Genomic DNA, 22,273 nt, shown 5'->3' with positions numbered 1-22,273 from the left:
GTGTGGTAGGTGGCGGTGGAGGAGGTAGGGACAATTTTTTTTATCTTGCAAACATTAATATTTTCCATTTATTCTAGGTTTCACAACGGGCCCTGGATGAACCACTGGATATTGACATGATGGTGGCATCCATTGAAGCACGGGGCCCGTTGTGGGACAGCCGTGACCCCCGGCACGCGGACCAGGGCATATTGCGGCGTCTGTGGTTAGAGGTGGCACAATCGCTGTGGGATGGCTTCGACAGCGCTTCATCCAAGGCCAAAGCTAGTTTCTGTAAGTATTTCCAAAATGCTGCTGTGACCCATCATGCCAGGATTACACAACCGTCTGTGATGTCTTCTATTGGGATTGCACACGGTTGCGTAATCGTTTTCAATATATTATCTAAAACCTTTTTTATTTTTTCAATTTATACACAGTTAAACAATTGAGGACCAGATGGCGCTCCATGAAGGACCGTTTCAAGAGGGGCCTGAAAAAGGAGGGACAGACCCGTAGTGGTGCTGCCGCTTCAAGGACCTCGGTGTACAAGTACAACCGTATACTGCAGTTCTTGCGACCGGTCCTTGAAAGCAGAGAGTAAGTATAGTACCTATGCACACACCTAGTTTTTACAACATGCATATTCACATACTACATTCCAGCCACGTAGCTTATTGCCCAGCCATTTATTTTGGCAAGTACCAAGTATAGAAATGAAGAAAAAAAGGCAAGTTCACCGAGGCGTGAAAAGTAAAAAATACATACTTTTATCCTCTTCAATCATAAGCAGAGGATGAAACATCAGCACAATACAATAGACACTATCTACGCTTTTCAGGTGACAGGGAACATCAGACCTGAAACGCGTAGATAGTGTTTTTTTGTATTGTGCAGATGTTTCATCCTCTGCTTCTGATTGAAGTGAATAAAGTATTTTGTTTTTAATTTTCACGCCTCGATGATCGAATTTTTTATTCATTTCTGGTCTTCTTACACTTTACACAGCGGCACCCTTCTGGGATTACTACAATGGTGAGCTTGACTTACTAGCAATTTCAATGAAATCTGACGTATACAGAACACAGAAAGATAGTAGATTGGCCATGCCCAGCCAATATTTCATAGTGGAGTAGTATAGTGGCTATCCAGGTGTATCCCAGATTTTTTACACACAAAAAAGTAAAATATAATAGACACGGCATACCTTCTACTGCAAGGTAGGTTATGTTCCCATGGTTGCTCAGCTCGCAGGACCTGTGATGACGTCTCGGTCACATGACCATGACGTCATGGCAGTTCCAACGTAAGCATAATTGTCTGGCGTTGCAAAGCACAACCATGGGTGACTATTTTGAATTAAATAAATGCCTTTTTTTAATATTGATGGTGCATATGCAGTGTCAATATTAAAAATAGTTTAATATTAATGGCGGCAATGGATACCTGGCGGTAAAGTTAATTAATGACGCATGTGAAATGTGATAGTATAATAATGGTTTCCTTATGTTTTCACAGAACACACAGCAGCACCCGCGAGACTGTCCGACCCTCTGGAGCGGTCCTTTGTGAAGCGCCATCTGAACAGTCGCAGCCATCCCACAGCGAGAGCAGGTCTGCACCACCACAATCTGGCGAACCGGCAGCCGTTCCATCAGATGTTCCCCTGGCCGAGGCCTCTGTCGCTCCTTCCTTCGGGTCTTCCCGACAGCGTCAGTGGGCCTCGGACAGGGCGGCCATGCCCGAATTTTTACATCTGAGCACCGTATTTCAGAATGGTTTCAAGGCGCTGTGCGATAAAATGTGCAATATCGAACGGCGCCTTGAAAACATTGAAACGGATCTCGCGAGGCCGGCCAAACATTTTTTTTACTGCAATTCACAACGGGATGGTTGAACATCTTACGCCGGAACTCCAGATTTCGGTCATGCAGGGCTGCAACAATGTATATGTCACTGCTCTGCAGCAGGCTCGGGTCATGCAGTCAGCGACAAATGTGCCCGCAGTACCATCGCTGGCTGCCATGACTCCGACTCCTGCTGCAGAGCACCACCACAGAGCTCCGCGTGCCGAGGGCCACCGCCACCGCCACCACAGAACAGAGCCCCAAAGTTCAGAGCATGACAGGCCTTCAAGGGCACACAGACGGGAAGCCGACCCACACCCAGAGGGAGAGAGGAGGAAAAAAAAGAAGAAGACGACGACGACAAGCACTACGACCTTGGCTATGGCTGCTCCCAAAAGTACCACCAGAACACAGCCTGGGTCGACCCGGAGCATACCAAGTACCCAGGCTGGGTCTACACGGAGTACACCCAGTACCCAGCCTGGGTCTACAAGGAGTACACCATCTACACAGCCTGGGTCGACCCGGAGCCGGAGTAGCCAGCCAAGGACACTGGTCGTCCCTCCTCCTCCCTCACCTCCTGCTTTGGCAGTCTCGCCACCATCCACTGGCTGGATTGATGTCGGCATCCCGTCTAGTGTCATAGACTATGCTGCTTCCTCCCCCTCGTCCTACTCCTCGGTCTCCTCCACACCCCAAAAAAGTGTGGGATATCAATCCCCTTTAATTGCCGATGTTGGTACCCCCTAATAACATTTCCCCAATTTTTTTTTGTATCCCTAAATAAATTTGTGTTGTTTTTTTTAAAAAATTAGTTTTTATTGTCTCAAATAAAGTTTGCACCAAATCACACCTTGCGCCGTATACACAAATATTGTCTTTGTAACACCTGATGTGCAATGTCTGACAATATTTTATCAATTTTTTTTTTCATTGTTTTATAGGGCTGTCGCTCATTGTACTCAGATGTTACAAACACAAACAGCATTGCTCAATATGTCAAGTTTAAAATGTACCATCACACAACGATTTCAGTAACGATATAGTTGGTTTTGTGTGTAACCAACGTTATCTTTTCTGAAATCGTAAAACGATTGAGCCCCTGCTGTGAGATTTTTGGTGTCAGCGAATGTTTTGGAATTTTTTTGGGTAACTGATCACACGCTGTCATTGTTGGATCGGCGAGTTAGACACCGATCCAGCGATGTCTTTGTTTTAAACAGGGGAATATTGGGTTACTAGCGCAGTGTTTTAAACACTCAAATAAAAAGTGAACAATACCCCACTAATATAAAAAGGTGTCTACCACGTCCCTCGCCGTCATCTTTCCGCACTGACACTGTGATTCCCGCCCGTAAAGCTGAGCACACCGTTGACTTAATAATAAACGCTGTGCTGTGCTTTAGGGCTGGCACAGTACGGGAAGCTGACGGCGATGGACGTGTCACACACCGGAATATAATGATTTTTTGTATTTTTTAAAATTACATTTACAATGGTAAACATCGTGAGTGTGGCAAAGCGCTTCATAACATTACCCAGATTACACGGGACTTGCTCTTTTTTGGTTGCTGTAGAGCTGTCTGTGTGACAGCTCTCCAGCAACCACGCGACAACTAAACAACGATCTCGGTCCAGTCGTATCACTGGTCGGTATCGTTGGATAATAGTTTTATTAATGTACCTTATGAATATTGGTCAGGTGAGGTGGAAGCAATGTTCACAGTGTCGCCACTATTTGACTCTGGACGTATTCTAGCATCCTGAGTACAATAGTGTTCACTCTGTAGAGTTTTGCAAACATGATCGTCTCCCTCCTTGTCAAGCCTGGTTCCATATGCAAATAGTCTGCCGGATTAAAAATGGTTGACAAGGTGGGAGCCGATTATGTTATACGTCAAAACTATGGAACACACAAATTTTGTGGGACACACATTACTTTCAATAAAATTGGATTTTACAATTCTATTACTATGGAAAAACGTATGGGAGATTTTTTTTTTGAAAATGGAAAGGCACAAGAACTTTATTTCAAAACACAACGCATTATACAATCAGGGGACATTATAACAATAACCATACATAGGATGGTTAAATGACATGGACTCCACAGTGTTTACATGACATCATAATAACACGAAGAATTAAACCATTTGATCTTGCCATGAAACACTGCCAACATCAGAAACAAAGTATGCAGCAAATTGGTCCCTCATATGAGCAATCTCCACAGTTGTACGCAGAGGATGATCTTGATAATCAGGCAATGGATTTGGTATGGGTTCATCGAGTTCCACGTTGACTCTCTCTTTATCAATAATAAAATTGTGGAGAACCACACACGCCTTCACCACCTCATCCACTGTCTAAATTTTCAAATTTATAGCGGATCCTAAGATACGCCATTTGGAGACAAGGATTCCAAAGGCGCACTCCACAGTTCTTCTGGCCCTGGACAGTCTATAATTAAATATAGTTTTGGTGCGGTCCAACCCACGACTGGAGTACAGTTTAAGTAGGTTGCCACTCATTTGAAAAGCCTCATCACCAACAACAACAAATGGCAGGGCCGGGCCTTCGGTGTTGGGAAGAGGTCGTGGATGGGGGAAATTAAAATTGTTATTGTACAATCTTCGGCCCATATCAGACTCCTTAAATGTCCGTGAATCATTTGCACGACCAAACGCTCCAATGTCCACAGCGAGAAACCTGCAGTCCGCACCTGCAATTGCCATCAGCACGGTGGAAAAGTATTTTTTATAATTAAAAAAAAGAGATCCACTTCTTGAAGGCTTGGTAATCCTAATGTGCTTCCCATCCACGGCTCCAATACAGTTAGGGAAAGAACACACTTGTTCGAATTTTTGGGCGTTGGCATGCCATATTTCTCTTGTAGGGATGGGTAAAAATTCCTTCCGGAGGTTGTCCCACAATGCGCGGCATGTGTCGGCAATAATACCAGACAGTGTGGAGACTCCAATCCGAAACTGGAAATGCAGGGATCTCAATGTCTCTCCGGTAGCCAGGAAACTGACAAGAAGAAAAATAAATAAATATAATTAATTAAATTGTTATGAAAGAATTTTTCATTTTTAATTACAATCCCCCACCCCACAAAACAAAAACACGTTACTTTAAAAAATGGCAAGAACATATAAATCCTTCACATTCCATTACGTACCGTAGAGTCACCAGCAGACGTTCCTCGGGGGAAATTGCTTTACGGAGCTGCGTGTCCTGCCTGGAAATGGCTGCTTCCACCAGACGCAGCAGATATCGGAAGCTGTTTTGAGACATCTTGGTGTACTCGAAGTATTTATCCTGGTTGTCATTTAACTCGCCAAACAGACAATGGTAGGCTCCACGACTCTCTCGGACTTCCACTATAGGGTGTAGCCAAAAACGCCGACGACTCCTTCTCCGTAGTTTGTCTCTTTTCCTCGGTTCATGACAGGCAATAGCATAAGCAATAGCAAGGGCTAATTCCAGCTCAAAAGTGAGGTAGATACTCTCCATGGGACGATCCATCTTGATGCTCTATGGTTGGAAATAATCTATGCCGGGGTATATATACCACTATTACATTAATACCCACCCTCATCTACCCATTGGTGGCATTATCGATTGTCTAGACACTAGACCCACCCTCTTCTATTCATTGGTGGTGTTATCTAGTGTCTAGACACTAAATTGTGTCTAAAGATATTATCATTGTTTGACAACGCATGCATTGTAAAACACTGCGTTTTTTGTAAAAACGCTACAAAAACGCACCAAAAATGCTGCGTTTTACGACGCATCCGTCCGACGCTTGCGTCAAAAAAGGTGCGTTTTTGCGTGCGTTTCCGATGCGTTGTGCGTTGCGTCGGCGTCGCAGCGTCGCATGACGCTAATGTGAACGTAGCCTAACAGAGAAGGCGGGTGCCGGCTGTGGGCTCTGCTCTGCAGCATAGTTGCATGGTTAGTGTGGCAATAATACATTTTCTTGATGTTATCCAGGTAGGGGAAAAAAATGAAAATGGCGCCTGCCGCACCTGCGCAGTAGCACCTAGCAATAGCTGTGATCCGATAACTGCTACTGTGCACGCGCCGGTGGCACCATCTTACTGGAGAAGAAAAAAAGGTCGTTATGAGAAGTACCATGCTGCTTCTTCGAATGGCTGTGTTTGAAAGCTGCCAGCTCTACTTACTTAAAGGGAACCTGTCACCCCCCCCCCCAGGCTTTTGTAACTAAAAGAGCTACCTTGTGCAACAGTAATGCTGCATTCTGACAAGGTGGCTCTTTTAGTTCTTGTTCCTGGCACTGCTGAAAGAATCGTTTTTGAAATTTGTCCCTCATACCGTGAAATCATGAGGTCTTTCCCCCCTAATCCAGATGCCTCACAGCCATCACTCATGGCCTGCGCGCCGGGCGCCACCTCCTCTTCCTTCATTAGCGTCCCCGGTGCCTGCGCAGTTATTTTTTTTTCGGGCATGCGCAGTTGCGCTGCCTTTCGATCTTACAGTGCAGGCGCCGGGGACACTACTGAAGGAAGATGAGGCGGCGCCCAGAGCGCAGAGGCCATGATTGATTGCTGTGAGGCGTCTGGATTAGGGGGGAAAAGACCTGCCCCCATGGTGATTTCACAGTATGAGGGGCAAATTTTAAAATGATTCTTTCAGCAGTGCCAGGGACCAGAACTAAAAGAGCCACCTTGTCAGAATGCAGCATTACTGCTACACAATGTGGATCTTTTAGTTACAAATGCCTGGGGGGGGGGGGGGTGACAGGTTTCCTTTAAAAGTATAGAGCAAAAATGCTACCCCAAAGATGACTGAAAAAATGCCAGGAAAAATAATACTCCAGGAAAACGACTCCCGGCATTTTCATAGTGTTTTCACCTTGAAGAACTTGCCAATTCCGCCTGCATCCACATAGTGACGCCCTGTGCACATACCCTTAGGTAGACAAATGTATAATGTATATGTATAATACTTTTGTATGGATGTTAATACCTAATTTGCATATAAAATGCTAAAAATGTGATGATCGGTAAATAAAGTCAATTCTTTGTTTTTACCTAGGTCAGCAAAGATGGATACAAGTCCTTCAAGGTAGAATTGACATTTAAATCCTTTACATACTGTAGGCATAATAATGATCTTTCTCATAAGTTTCTACTTCATTGTATGTGTATTGTGCTCTGTACAATCAGTATCTCACACCCAACTCATCAGTAGGGAACACAGACTAAATGTCATATGTTTAAAGAGTAACCTTCATTTTAATTACCGTATATACTGGGGTATAAGCCAAGTTTTTCAGCACATTTTTTCTGAAAATGCCCCCCTCGGTTTATACACGAGTCATTGTCCAGAAAGCCAGTGGGGGAGATAGAGCAGCGGCCGGAGCCGGCAGCTGTGGCACAGTGACAGCTGCAGCTGCAGCCGCCGGCTAACAGAAGACATCATACTCGCCCTCCTCACACCGTTGCTGCATCTCTGTTCCTACATCTCCGCTGTCCCGGCAGCTCTTCCTGAAGTTCCTGTTCATTACCGCTCATTAAGGTAATGAATATGCACGCATCTCCACTCCCATAGGTGAGGAGCGCATATTCATTACCTTAATGAGCGATACCATGTGACCGCTGAGCACAGGAAGAGCTGCTGGCGCTGAGACAATGAGTGAGTGAGCCATGCATACAATGATGGGATGGGGGAGTCGAGCCATGCGGGACCGGGGGAGCCGAGTCATGCAGGATTGGGGGAGCTGAGCCATGCGTGACTGGAGGAGCCATGCATACCAGGGCAGGACGAGGATGCCACATACCAGGATAGGACAGGGGGAGTCATGCATAGCAGGACAGGTATGAGGGGACAATGCATGCCCAGCTTATACTCGGGTCAATAAGCTTACCCAGTTTTCCGTGGCAAAATTAGGTACCTCGGCTTATACTCGGGTCGGCTTATACTCGAGTATATACAGTATTACATAAACCAATAGTACATATGAAAATAGGCAACTTTGTAATGTGACTGAAAATCTGTTTCTGTCTCCACCAGGTTTCATCATTCATTTTAAAAACTCTCAATTCCCACGTAAATCTGTATTCAGAGCAGACAGATTTTAAATGACTGAGATTGAATCTTAGCATCTGTCATCTTCTACGTAGTGGAAAGAGAGGGTGAAGAGGGAGAAGCTAGAAGCCGAGATCTTGCCTTCTCCCATTTATGAACCTATAAACTTGATGCACAACTCTATATATATATATATATATATATATATAACATTCAACATTTTATTGATTAAATCATATAAATTATAACAAGACGAACCAAATGAAAACAACTCAACAAGATAAAATACACAGGAGTTAGGGCTATATAAATAAAAATACATATAACAATGATTCATTCAAAGTAGTGCATACATATATACACCATGTTCCAAATTATTATGCAAATTGGATTTAAGTGTCATAAAGATTTAATTGTTTTGTTTTTCAAATAAACTTGTGGATGGTATTCAATGGTTCACTTAAATCAATCTTAAACACATGTGATAATTTGAATCCAGGTGATTCTAATTAAAGGAAAATTACTTAAAAATTATGTTATATATTATTAAGCAGGCCACAGGTTTCAAGTAATATGGGAAATTTAAAGGATCTCTCTTCTGCTGAAAAGCGTTAAATAGTGCAATGCCTTGGACAAGGTATGAAAACATTAGTTATTTCATGAAAACTTAAGAGTGATCATCATATTGTGAAGAGATTTTGACTGAAACAGAGCACAGACAGAGTTCATGCAGATAAAGGCATAATGAGGAAGGTGTAAGGATTCTGGACTTTCCTGGTGTCTGTTCGCCCTGATCCAAGATGGAGTCTTGGATCTCGCCCTGTCATGGAACTTCCTGTCTGCCCTGACTATTTAAGTCCGGGTCTTCTGTTCACCTGTGCTTGAGTATTTTGTGCTGCTGGCTCCAGAGCATCTGCCTGTTTGCTGGTTCACTCCCTGCTTCTGCTGCTCTCTACTTGGTGGTCTGCTTCACCCCATTCAGCTACCTCTCGCCTTTGGAACTGCTGCGACGTGCAGCACACCAGTGGAAGGATTTCCTTTGTGTACTAAACTTTTCCCAGTGTTGTGCCTCTTTGCACAACCACACCAGGTGAGCAAGATTCAAGCTGAGCGTTTCTTTCCAAGAAAGATGTATTCATCTACTACGCTTAGATAGCGCTCTCCCTCTTTCTCCCCTCGTCCTTTCTTTTCCAGGACGTCATTCAGATGAAGCACCATCTGTGAACAATTGGACTCCTACTAGCAAGTTTTGCTGAACTTCATAATATAAGTACTGTGTGCATTTGCACTATAACATTATTGGACTTCCTCGTTCAAGTGACTTGTTTGCTTCCACATTATTTCCTTGCTGGACTGGTTCACATTAGCGGTCGCTCCCCGCTTTTCTGTTTGCTGTGACTTTCTATATAGAGCTGAGGACCTCGTTACTATTGCAGGAATATCTGTACCATGTTTTGTTTGCTATTCTGTTTGCTGTGATTCTCTTTATAGAGCTGAGGACCTCGTTACAATTGCAGAAATATCTGTTAGTTCTGTTTACATTTCTGTTTTTTGAGTAAATACATCTTTTGTTGCAACTTTGCTCTCAGACTGGCTTTATCCCATGCTATCAGATTCCGTAGTACCCATATAATTATTACAGAAGGTTTCTGTCAGACAAATTCATTGAATTAAGAGAGCAGCTGCCAAAATACCATTACAAAGCAGCAAACAGTTATTTGAAGCTGCTGGTGCCTCTAGAGTCCCTCGAAATTCAAGGTGCAGGATCCTTCAAAGGCTTGCTGTGGTGCATAAACCTACTATTCGGCCACCCCTAAACAGTGTTCACAAGCAGAAATGGTTGCAGTAGGCCCAGACATACATGAAGACTTATTTTCAAACAGTCTTGTTTACTGATGAGTGTTGAGCAACCCTGGATGGTCCAGATGGATGGAGTAGTGAATGGTTGGTGGATGGCCACCATGTCCCAACAAGGCTGCGATGTCAGCAAGGAACTGGAGGAGTCCTGTTTTGGGCCGGAATCTAGGGGAATCAGCTGGTAGGCCCCTTTAAGGTTCCTGAAGGTGTAAAAATAACCTCTGCAAAGTATATAGAGTTTCTGACTGACAACTTTCTTTCATGGTATAAAAAGCGGAAGAGTGCCTTCAGGAGCAAAATCATCTTCATGCATGACAATGCACCATTTCATGCTGCAAAGAATACCTCTGAGTCATTGGCTGCTATGGGCATAAAAGGAGATAAACTCATGGTGTGGCCACCATCTTCCCCTAACCTCAACCCTATAGAGAACCTTTGGAGTATCATCAAGCAAAAGATCTATGAGGGTGGGAGCCAGTTCACATCAAAACAGCAGCTCTGGGAGGCTATTCTGACTTCATGCAAAAAAATACAAGCAGAAACTCTCTAAAAACTCACAAGTTCAATGGATGCAAAAATTGTGAAGGTGATATCAAAGAAGGGGTCCTATGTTAACATGTACCTTGGCCTGTTAGGATGTTTTGGAGTTAAATATCTTTTTTGTTCAGTGAATGTGACCTCTGTTATGATCTGGTGGCCTAGGAGCAACATGAGACGTTCTCTGGAGAAGGTGGTACCTGTACTGACCGCAGACCTGAACTTAACGCCACAACTAGCAGTAGCCGTGGAATGTAGCTAACGCTCCCTAGACATCTCGACACAGCCGGAGGACTAATTAACCCTAAAGACAAAAAAGGAAAACCTATCTTGCCTCAGAGAAAATCCCCAAAGAATAGACAGCCCCCCACAAATATTGACTGTGAGAGAAGAGGGAAATAACATACGCAGAAATGAAATCAGGATTTAGCATAGGAGGCCATACTAGCTAAAAAGAAAGAATAGAACAGAGTACTATGCGGTCAGTATTAAAACACTAGAAAATATCCACCACAGAAAATACAAAACACCACATCTGACTAAAGACATGGAGTATCTCCAGAGAAATAGCTAGGCTGCAAAAAATCCTTCACAGACTAAGCTGGACAAGACAAAAACATGAAAATGCACAGAACTATAAGATCCACAGCAGGTGGACAGCAAAAACAAAGCCAGGACTTATCTTTGAAGAAAAGCACAGCAAACAGGAGAGACCAGAAGGGATGTGAATCCTCCAAAAACAATGGACAACTGGCACTGACTAAAGGATCAAGCAAGGCTATATAGCCCAGCCCAAATTGCAAAAAATAGATACACCTGATAAATGCTGCGATCCAACTACCGCAGCACTACCACTCATAACCACCAGAGGGAGCCCAAGAGCAGAATTCACAACAGTACCCCCCCCCCCTTGAGGAGGGGTCACCGAACCCTCACCAGAGCCCCCAGGCCGATCAGGACGAGCCAAATGAAAGGCACGAACCAAATCGTCAGCATGAACATCGGAGGCAACAGCCCAAGAATTATCCTCCTGGCCATAACCCTTCCATTTGACCAGATACTGAAGCCTCCGCCTCGAAAAACGAGAATCCAAAATCTTCTCAACCACATACTCCAACTCCCCATCAATCAACACCGTTGCCGGAGGATCAACAGAGGGAACAATGGGCACTACATACTTCCGCAACAAAGATCTATGGAACACATTATGGATGGAAAAAGAGGCTGGAAGGGCCAAACGAAAAGACACTGGATTGATAAACTCAGAAATCCTATAAGGACCAATAAACCGAAGCTTGAACTTAGGGGAAGAAACCTTCATAGGAACATGACGGGAAGACAACCAGACCAAATCCCCAACCCGAAGTCGGGAACCAACACACCGACGACGGTTAGCAAAACGTTGAGCCTCCTCCTGAGACAACACCAAATTGTCCACCACATGAGCCCAAATCTGCTGCAGCCTGTCAACCACAGAATCCACACCAGGACAATTAGAAGGCTCAACCTGCCCTGAAGAAAACGAGGATGAAAACCAAAATTACAAAAAAAAGGCGAAACCAAGGTAGCAGAACTAGCCCGATTATTAAGGGCAAACTCGGCCAATGGCAAGAAAGCCACCCAATCATCCTGATCAGCAGACACAAAGCATCTCAAATAAGTTTCCAAAGTTTGATTAGTTCGCTCGGTCTGGCCATTTGTCTGAGGATGAAATGCGAAAGAAAAAGACAAATCAATGCCCAGCTTAGCACAAAAGGCCCGCCAAAACCTAGAAACAAACTGGGAACCTCTATCGGACACAATATTCTCCGGAATGCCATGCAAATGAACCACATGCTGAAAAACAACAGAACCAAATCAGAAGAGGAAGGCAATTTAGGCAAAGGTACCAAATGAACCATCTTAGAAAACCGGTCACAAACCACCGAGATAACCGACATCCTCTGGGAAACCGGAAGATCTGAAATAAAATCCATAGAAATATGCGTCCAAGGTCTCTCAGGAATTTCAGAAGAGGGGGAAGAGGAAATTGACATCAAAGGAACGTGACCATGAACCCCCTGACAACCCCAACTAGTCACAGACATAGATTTCCAATCTAACACCGGATTATGTAGCTGTAACCATGGAAAACCCAGCACAATATCATCATGCAAATTATGCAACACCAGAAAACGACAATCTTCCTGATGGGCTGGCGCCATGCGCATGGTCAGCTGTGTCCAAAACTGAGGTTTATTTTTAGCCAACGGTGTAGCATCAATGCCCCTTAAAGGAATAGGGTTCTGCAAAGGCTGCAAGGGGAAACCACAACGTCTGGCAAATTCCAAGTCCATTAAGTTCAGAGCGGCGCCCGAATCCACAAATCCCATGACAGAAAATGTCGATAATGAGCAGATCAAGGTCACAGATAACAGAAATTTAGGTTGTACAGTACTGATGGTAACAGAACTAGCGATTCTCTTTGTACGCTTAGGGCAATCAGAAATAACATGAGCAGAATCGCCGCAATAAGAACACAACCTATTCTGACGCCTGAATCTTTGTCGTTCAGCTCTAGACAAAATCCTATCACACTGCATAGGCTCAGAGCTCCGCTCGGAGGACAACGCCACAGCGTTCACAACTCTGCGCTCGCGCAAGCGCCGATCAATCTGAATGGCCAGAGACATAGAATCACTCAGGCCAGCAGGCGTGGGGAACCCCACCATGACATCTTTAACGGATTCAGAAAGACCCTTTCTGAAAATTGCCGCCAAGGCATCCTCATTCCATTTAGTCAACACCGACCATTTTCTAAATTTCTGGCAATACGATTCTGCCGCTTCTTGACCCTGACACAGGGCCAACAAGGTCTTCTCTGCATGATCCACTGAATTAGGTTCATCATACAATAACCCCAATGCTTGAAAGAAAGAATCAACATTAAGCAAAGCAGGATTGCCAGATTCCAGGGAAAATGCCCAATCCTGAGGATCACCATGCAGCAGGGAAATAACAATTTTAACCTGCTGAATGGAATCACCAGAAGAACGGGGTTTCAGAGCAAAAAACAGTTTACAGTTATTTTTAAAGCTCAAAAATTTGGACCTGTCCCCAAAAAACAAATCAGGAGTAGGAATTCTAGGCTCTAAAGCCGGAGTCTGAACGATATAATCGGAAATACCCTGTACTCTAGCAGCAAGTTGGTCCACACGAGAAACCAATTCCTGAACCTCCATGCCAGCGCCTAACTCCTGAGACACCCAGAGGTAAAGAGGGAAGGAAAGACAAAACAGACTACAGAAAAAAAAAATGGCTCAGCACTTTCCTTCCCTTCTTCTGAGATGCGTTTAACTCATTGTTGGCCAGTTGTACTGTTATGATCTGGTGGCCTAGGAGCAACATGAGACGTTCTCTGGAGAAAGTGGTACCTGTACTGACCGCAGACCTGAACTTAACGCCACAACTAGCAGTAGCCGTGGAATGTACCTAACGCTCCCTAGACATCTCGACACAGCCGGAGGACTAATTAACCCTAAAGACAGAAAAGGAAAACCTGTCTTGCCTCAGAGAAAATCCCCAAAGAATAGACAGCCCCCCACAAATATTGACTGTGAGAGAAGAGGGAAATAACATACGCAGAAATGAAATCAGGATTTAGCATAGGAGGCCATACTACCTAAAAAGAAAGAATAGAAAAATAGAGTACTATGCGGTCAGTATTAAAACACTAGAAAATATCCACCACAGAAAATACTAAACACCACATCTGACTAAAGACATGGAGGGTATATCTGCATCTCCAGAGAAATAGCTAGGCTGCAAAAAATCCTTCACAGACTAAGCTGGACAAGACAAAAACATGAAAATGCACAGAACTATAAGGTCCACAGCAGGTGGACAGCAAAAACAAAGCCAGGACTTATCTTTGAAGAAAAGCACAGCAAACAGGAGAGACCAGAAGGGATGTGAATCCTCCAAAAACAATGGACAACTGGCACTGACTAAAGGATCAAGCAAGGCTATATAGCCCAGCCCAAATTGCAAAAAATAGATACACCTGATAAATGCTGCGATCCAACTACCGCAGCACTACCACTCATAACCACCGGAGGGAGCCCAAGAGCAGAATTCACAACAGACCTCCTAATGCTGCAAATTCCACAAATGAGCATTTTCAGTTCTTTAAAACATATCAAATGTTTAGAAATTCTACTGTGCCTAATAATTTAGAACACTGCATTTTGAGTTTTTATTCGTTTTGGAGATTATACTGTTATCATTGGGAGGTTTCTTCAATAAAACTCGATGTATACTCTAATGGGTGATGACTTTTATTAGACTGACTATATAGAAAAAGGAGCATCATCCATTCCAGGTGAAAGATATAAAGTCTTTATTCCACCACCATCATACAACATTTCGGCCTGGCATGGCCTTTGTCAAGTACTTGACAAAGGCCATGCCAGGCCGAAACGTTGTATGATGGTGGTGGAATAAAGACTTTATATCTTTCACCTGGATTGGATGCTGCTCCTTTTTCTATATTGTGAGTATTGGTCCAGTGGATCCATGGACGTTGGAGCGTGCATCCTGGCTGATTGAGTGCTGCTGGTTGCTGTTTTTTTCACTTTTATTAGACTGACTGTCATTTGCACCGACCATTTAGGAAAATCCAAGAAAAATGTAATTTGCATAATAATTTGGAACACGATGTAAGGTCCACCAAACAGCCAGTTCAGGCAAATATTAAAATTAATAGTTGTCACAATCCATTTTTGGATTCGTGGCAGCTCTGGTTCCACTAGGATTTAAATGACGCTTGTTTCCTTTCAGTGCCAACGGGGGTTAATGCCTGTTTCCCTCGCTGGCAATCTGTTGTAACTGCAGAGTTGTTAGGTCAGCTGTTGTGGGTGGTGACCACTCCCACCATCCTTTAAATGGTCACCTGATGCATCAGCGGACTGTCAGTGATAGAGCAATCTACAGTGACCAAGCCTGGAGTAAGGAGCTTGCTGGCTGCTTTGGTTTATCAGCCTATTTTGTGAGTTCGTGATCCTGGTGCCTTTATTCTGCTGTGCGGTGTTTGCAGCAGAGGAAGTTGTAAAGCTAAGTTGTGTTATTATCCCATCTGTCTCGTGTTTGTCACTGTCCCCTGTGTTGTACTATCTACAGTGGTGAGGCTAGCGCCCTTGCCAGCTGGTGCGCTAGCCAGGACAGTGTGAGGTGATGGTGAGGGATGAGGTTCCTGACTGGTGGGGGGAAGGACCCACTTAGGGTGTTAGGGGAGTGCAGGGTCAGGCTCAGGTTTGCGCAGGAGGTGACCATTCCTCATTCCCTATTGGTAGAGCCTTCCTCACCACTTTACCATTCCTTTGTGTCGTGCCATCTGCCGACCTCCCCCTCGTGGGGTCACTATATATATCGTGACAATAGTTATGTGCAAATAATGCAATTATCATAAACCATTCATCCTGAAATGGCTGTGAAGTAGCAATAATTAATGTCAGAAACTCCCATACTCAACAAGGGAACAAGAGATTAATTAGGTTATTGCATATAGATATAGTGATATGACTATAAAAAGGTTCAATAAATACTGTGACAGAAAATAATATATTAGATCTCCAAAAAAATAGGGAATGAATGTCACAAAAAATCACATGAGACCTGATGGTAAGGATAGTAAAGTTATATATGTTTATAATGTGTAAATTGTTCTATATATTGCAAGAGTGAAACAGGATAAATAACTGAGAAAACAGCTATGACATAATAGAGAAGAGAGGAGACTGACAGGATATATAAATCACACTCTCACTGTGTGCCCAACGGGCATTTAGCCTGTGCTTTAACAAGAGAACCATTGTATGGAATCTTATCAGTAGTCAATGTCATCTCCTAGCTCAGAAATGTAAACATCTGTCATCATGGAAGACAGATTTTACCTTTGAATTGAGAATTTCCAGAGTAAATTATCAGTCTAGGAGGAGGAAGGAAGCAGATTTATCTGATAAAATATATTAGAAAGTTTCTTAATTTCACTTGTAATATTGATTTATGAAATAAATATTACATTTACAGGTACTCTTTAAAATTTTGGCACCGATTACTCAAGACTGCCGGTACTGATGAGGGGGGCGGGGAGTATTAAAGTGCCTCTTAAAGAATCAGGTGCATCTGACAGGTGTCATGCACATCAACACTAATCTTACTCCAGTCCCTGAGTGAAGTAAGATTTCTGACAAATGGAATGCCACAACTCGTAATTAATCAGACAACCTGTGGCGTCACACCACTGTCGCACTCAAGTCTCGCCCCGACATTCCCTTTTAGTGGTAAAACTAGACACAACTGTGGACTCAATGGGTGGAAGAAACTAGAGCATACTGGGATTTTTCACACACAGATTTAGTCAGTGAAAAAAATCATTTAGTTAAATTGAGTAACATTGGTCTGATTTTGATCCATTTATCAATTTTTTTCAGGTACATCACTCAAAATATAGTTATTTGATCGAGCCCTTTCCTTCACACTTAGCCCTTGAAGATTTCAATATATTTCTTGACTGACAAACCGTTGGCTTTTAAAAACTGAAAACATATTACTTGTGTCAACTTATTCATATTCCAAACTAATTCCAATGTTATCAACAGAACATCAAGTAAAAACGAAGAACTGATGAGCAAAGTAGCCAATTATAACAGTTTAATGAAAACGATCAAAAAGTTTTATGAGGTACCATCTGATTGTACTTATGCTGATGTCAAGGCTGTGGATAAAGAGGTAAGGCAGCGTTCAGAGACGCAGGAGGCATGTGCTACCAAGCAGAATTTATAGTATATCTTTAAACTATCATTCTAAGGGAGCTTGTAGAATAAGTTGCAGTGTATGTACAACAGTATCACTGCCGTATGAAATACTTTGCAATGGTTGTCCATCTGTACCCAGTTCCTCACACCTGTCTGCAGCTCTGCTCTGCGGAATATGTTTCCTTAGAGACAGAGAACTCTAAAGTCTTTCATGTCTCATAGTTGATGTTTTTCAGTGAATGCAGTTTCTCAACAGTTATAAAACTTTCCTCACAGCACTCCTGAATTAAAAATGGCAGCTAAAGGCGGGGCATGTGTCCATCAGCCTCCTTCAAATGGAAACCACTGTGCACAATGTAAGGTGCTCAGGATGGTAGTCTTGGGCGAGGGGCTGTAGTGTTCCCACACCCTGGCACCATACAGTAAAATAGTGTCCCAATTCCCCTGTGTTATAAGTGTGGTGCATAACACTCAAGTTTCTCCCGCATGGCCCTTCCGCATCCACGATTTCAGATCCAGGTACCGTCACACACATAGCAGGGGACACCCAGCTCGTTTTATAATAAAGAAGTTTACATAATTGTACATTTTCATAGTAAATAAACATGCAGTATTGGGGCTAACCGTTTCCATTGTTCATGTCCATAGCACAGCACACTTTCCGTTCTGCCTGAACTTTCCCTATGCTTGCTAGTTCCAGCAGCCCCAGGGATTTCCCGTTCAACTCCGCAGCATCAGAGAGAGCATTTAAATTCCCCTCACATGGTTCCATGTCTATCTTCCTCTGTACGGAAGGATTGTCAGTGCTCTCCATAGCCCCCGACTTGAGCCTTGAGCTCTGGATGTTTCGGTAATGTACGAAGAGAATCCCCTACGGCCCTAGACACAATGAGTACTTGCTTCTCTTTAGGCCCACTGCACCCTCAACTATTAACTGTCACTCTCACCAACTGTCTAACCAGGAAGTCCTTTCCTTTTTGTTCCACTAACTCCCCCCCCAAATATTAACTTTCTGAGATCTAATCGGCTCTACTCTGGGTGCTAAACCCTAACCTGTGCTTACCATGCAGTTTCCCTAATATCTCCAGAAGCATGGTATTATACATTTTGTTCTGTGATTATACATTAGTGCCTATGAAAAACTCTATGCACTTTTACATATTTAATACAGTCAATAATCACATATCAGAACACACTTTATACAAATGCTGTAAAACGAAAAAGGGGCACATGACAGCCCTGGTCACACACCCTTACAAACAGGAAAGCTGTTTTTCAACTGCAGTTTGCCAATGAACAGGTCTGGTCACAGTCTCCTCCACTAGCTCCAATTTTGTGGACAGGAGAGCTGAAGTCTATGAGTAAGACTGCAATAATAAGTGCAGAAGTAAAACCTATAATACTTGAATATAAGTAAGTGCCACAAAACCACGTTTTCAACAAGTATGGTGAAATACAGAAGCGATCAACCCCTTCAATATTCATAAAGCAGATATGGTGCATAAAAGAGTTAGTGGGTTTATACTTGTTTTTGCATTTAAGAGCATTGCTGTATGCAGATTACCACTTCCAAGGTTTGTCAAGGTAGTGATGGAAACTGAAATGCAAATCACCAGGAGTAAAAAAAAAAGAGGGAAAGTCACAAGAAATCATAAAATTTAGATTGTCATGTCCTTTGTGCGTGTAAAGGTGGAAGCTATGGAGAAATTTCATTTCAAATTTTACTATGGGGCTCAATATTATTTCCTGCTCTGTGGTGATTGGCAAGGCAATACATCATGATTGTTCATTATTTGACTACATTTTGAAAACTGTTTTGTGACAGTTTTCAGATCATTATACAGTGCAGGAATAATATTATTTGCAGCATATATCACATTTGCTTCTTTAGTATGTAGCTTCCGTTCAAGGAAGAAACATATATTGGTTGAGAGCAGTATTTTCAGTATACCATAAACTCCCTGACAGAAGTTATGTCGCTTACCCATGTTATGTAAAATAAAGCTTATAACCTGACTTTAAAATCATCCATTGGTTGTATAAATTATTCTTTTGAAAGCTGAAACCCTCCAAAATGTGGTTTGGTTAAGAAAATAAATTGGCATCAATGCAGAAATATTGATCGGTTATTGGACACAGAATGGTCAGATTTTGGCAAGACAAATGTTTTGTCGCCCACAGAAAGTAATGTGATATTCAAACAAATAATTAACTAAAATACAAATATATGTTGCATAACATTGGTGAATGAAGTTGTGGTGCTATTAGAATCATATTTAATATTTTGTGTGACTTCCATGAGCTTGAAGGACTGCATCCATGCGGTTCAACAATGATTCAGTTGCCCAGCTGCGGGCAAAGCCGAAAAGCATTACTGCGCTTGTGCCCGCACACTATGTCCCGCAACACAGCGAAATACTTCCGGGACGCATTGCGCGGGCGCATGCGTAGTAATGCTTTTCGGCTTTGCCCACAGTTGGGCAAAGCATACTGTGCGTGCGCGACCGAAGATTGCATTGCGCACACTCCAACTATGGTGCACACGTACTCTAATTCACTAACATATTGCGGACAACAGGGACGGACGGGGTGGAGAAATGAAGATGAAATGCCACCCTTTGGACCGGTAAAAACTCATTTAAATATCCTGCCAATTTGAGGTGACAGGTACCCTTTAAGTCAGTGTTCCCCAAGTCCTGTCCTCAAGAGCCACCAACAGGTCATGTCTTCAGGATTTCCTTAGTATTGCACAGGTGATTGAATGCTTGCCTGTACAGGTGATGCAATTATCACCTGTGCAATACTAAGGAAATCCTGAAAACATGACCTGTTGGTGGCTCTTGAGGACCGGACTTGGGGAACACTGCTTTAAATGGTGAAAAAAAAATGCAAACTTTGGTAAAAAAAAAATTTGGGCACCAATTTCCGAGACCTGTAGCCTCTCCATTTTTCGTGATCTGGGGTTGGGTAGGGGCTTATTTTTTGCGTGCCAAGCTGACATTTTTATTGATACCATTTTGATGTAGATATGATCTTTTGATCACCCATTATTGCATTTTATTGCAATGTAGCAGCGACCAAAAATACATACTTCTGGCGTTTTAATTTTTTTCTCGTTATGCTGTTTAGCGATCAGGTTAAAACTTTTCTTTATATTGATAGATCAGGCGATTCTGAACGCAATGATGCCAAAATATGTGTATGTTTGATTTTTTTTATTGTTTTATATTGAATGGGACGAAAGGGGAATGATTTAAACTTTTATATATTTTTTATATTTTTAAAACATTTTTTTTTACTTTTTGCATGCTTCAATAGTCTTCATGGGAGACAAGAAGCTGCAGTTGTCTGATTTCTGATTGCCTCTGCTGCACACAGGCGATGATCAGATTGCCTGTGTGTAGCAGAAATGCTGTGCGATGCTCATAGCAATCCGGCAATGTCAAACACAGGAGTCTGCTGAAGACGTCGGGTTGTCATGCCAACCCATCGGCAACCAACGGTCATGTGAGTTTGAGAGCGGCATTTAACAGCCGCCTTTGGATCGCCTGCAGTGTCTCCAGACTTGTCTCCCATTGCGCACATACTTTTGTGTTGAGATGTTTTGAAAATTTGTTTCAATTTTTTCCTCATTTGCATATCATTAGCATGTCAATCCATCCTGTGAGTTCCAATTTCTTCTAAGTGTTGCAATTTCAATGTTGAAGAGTGTATGTGGTCATCTACCTTTACGTAATTTATGAACTGCACCTACAGATATAGTGATTCGATATTTGAACATGGAGTCATTGTCCAAAAACATGGAAAGGTAAAATATCGTACAATGATATAGTTTATTAATTCCAATTTTAAACAGGTTGACACACATAACATGCAATAAAATTGGTCATATAGCGACCAGCACAGATGTTAATGGCCACAAATCCACAATAGATAAGAGGCTAGGGCAAATGGTTTTCAAGTAACTAACACATTAAATTAAATCAAAAGTCACCCACTAATACTGTTCATGCATCAAGGAGGATATAAACTGCCAGTGCATGTATACACCAATTATTAGGACCTCCAGGCAGTTGAAAGATAAATATCCACTATGTCAAATCAGGGTTGTACAGTCATGGCCAAAAGTATTGACACCCGTGCAATTCTGTCAGATAATACTCATTTTCTTCCTGAAAGTGATTGCAAACACAAATTATTTGGTATTATTATCTTCATTTAATTTGTCTTAAATGAAAAAACACAAAAAGAATTGTCCTAAAGCCAAATTGGATATAATTCCACACCAAACATAAAAAAGGGGGTGGACAAAAGTATTGGCACTGTTCGAAAAATCATGTGATGCTTCTCTAATTTGTGTAATTAACAGCACCTGTAACTTACCTGTGGCACCCAACAGGTGTTGGCAATAACTAAATCACACTTGCAGCCAGTTGACATGGATTAAAGTTGACTCAACCTCTGCCCTGTGTCCTTGTGTGTACCACATTGATCACGGAGAAAAGAAAGAAGACCAAAGACCTGTCTGAGGACTTGAGAAACCAAATTGTGAGGAAGCATGAGCAATCTCAAGGCTACAAGTCCATCTCCAAAGATCTGAATGTTCCTGTGTCTACCGTGCGCAGTGTCATCAAGAAGTTTAAAGCCCATGGCACTGTGGCTAACCTCCCTAGATGTGGATGGAAAAGAAAAATTGAAAAGAGATTTCAATGGAAGATCGTGCGGATGTTGGATAAAGAACCTCGACTAACATCCAAACAAGTTCAAGCTGCCCTGCAGTCCGTGGGTACGATCCGTTGGCGTCTGAATAAAAAGGGACTGTATGGTAGGAGACCCAGGAAGACCCACTTCTTACCTCGAGACATAAAAAAGCCAGGCTGGAGTTTGCCAAAGCTTAACTGAAAAAGCCTAAAGGTACCTTCACATTCAGCGACGCTGCAGCGATACCGACAATGATGTCGATTGCTGCAGCGTCGCTGTTTGGTCGCTGGAGAGCTGTCACACAGACAGCTCTCCAGCGACCAACGATCCCGAGGTCCCCGGGTAACCAGGGTAAACATCGGGTTACTAAGCGCAGGGCCGCGCTTAGTAACCCGATGTTTACCCTGGTTACCAGCGTAAAAGTAAAAAAAAACAGTACATACTTACCTACCGCTGTCTGTCCCCGGCGCTGTGCTTCTCTGCACTCCTCCTGCACTGACT

At 42.9% G+C, this 22,273-nt stretch overlaps 1 protein-coding gene across 1 annotated transcript in view; it reads left to right on the top strand.

Annotated features, from left to right (window-relative positions):
• LOC138656877 (probable ATP-dependent RNA helicase DDX60) overlaps nucleotides 1–22,273 on the top strand; it is a 375,810-nt gene that overhangs the window by 239,564 nt on the left and 113,973 nt on the right. The window contains exons 28-29 of the mRNA XM_069744200.1: nucleotides 6,891–6,920; nucleotides 16,916–17,045. Of these exons, the coding sequence (XP_069600301.1) occupies nucleotides 6,891–6,920; nucleotides 16,916–17,045 (160 nt within the window). The remainder of the gene's footprint in view (nucleotides 1–6,890; nucleotides 6,921–16,915; nucleotides 17,046–22,273) is intronic.

Source organism: Ranitomeya imitator, chromosome 1, assembly GCF_032444005.1.
Source record: "Ranitomeya imitator isolate aRanImi1 chromosome 1, aRanImi1.pri, whole genome shotgun sequence".
In the NCBI taxonomy this organism is placed as follows: domain Eukaryota; kingdom Metazoa; phylum Chordata; class Amphibia; order Anura; family Dendrobatidae; genus Ranitomeya; species Ranitomeya imitator.
This window is presented reverse-complemented; position numbering and strand designations above follow the sequence as displayed.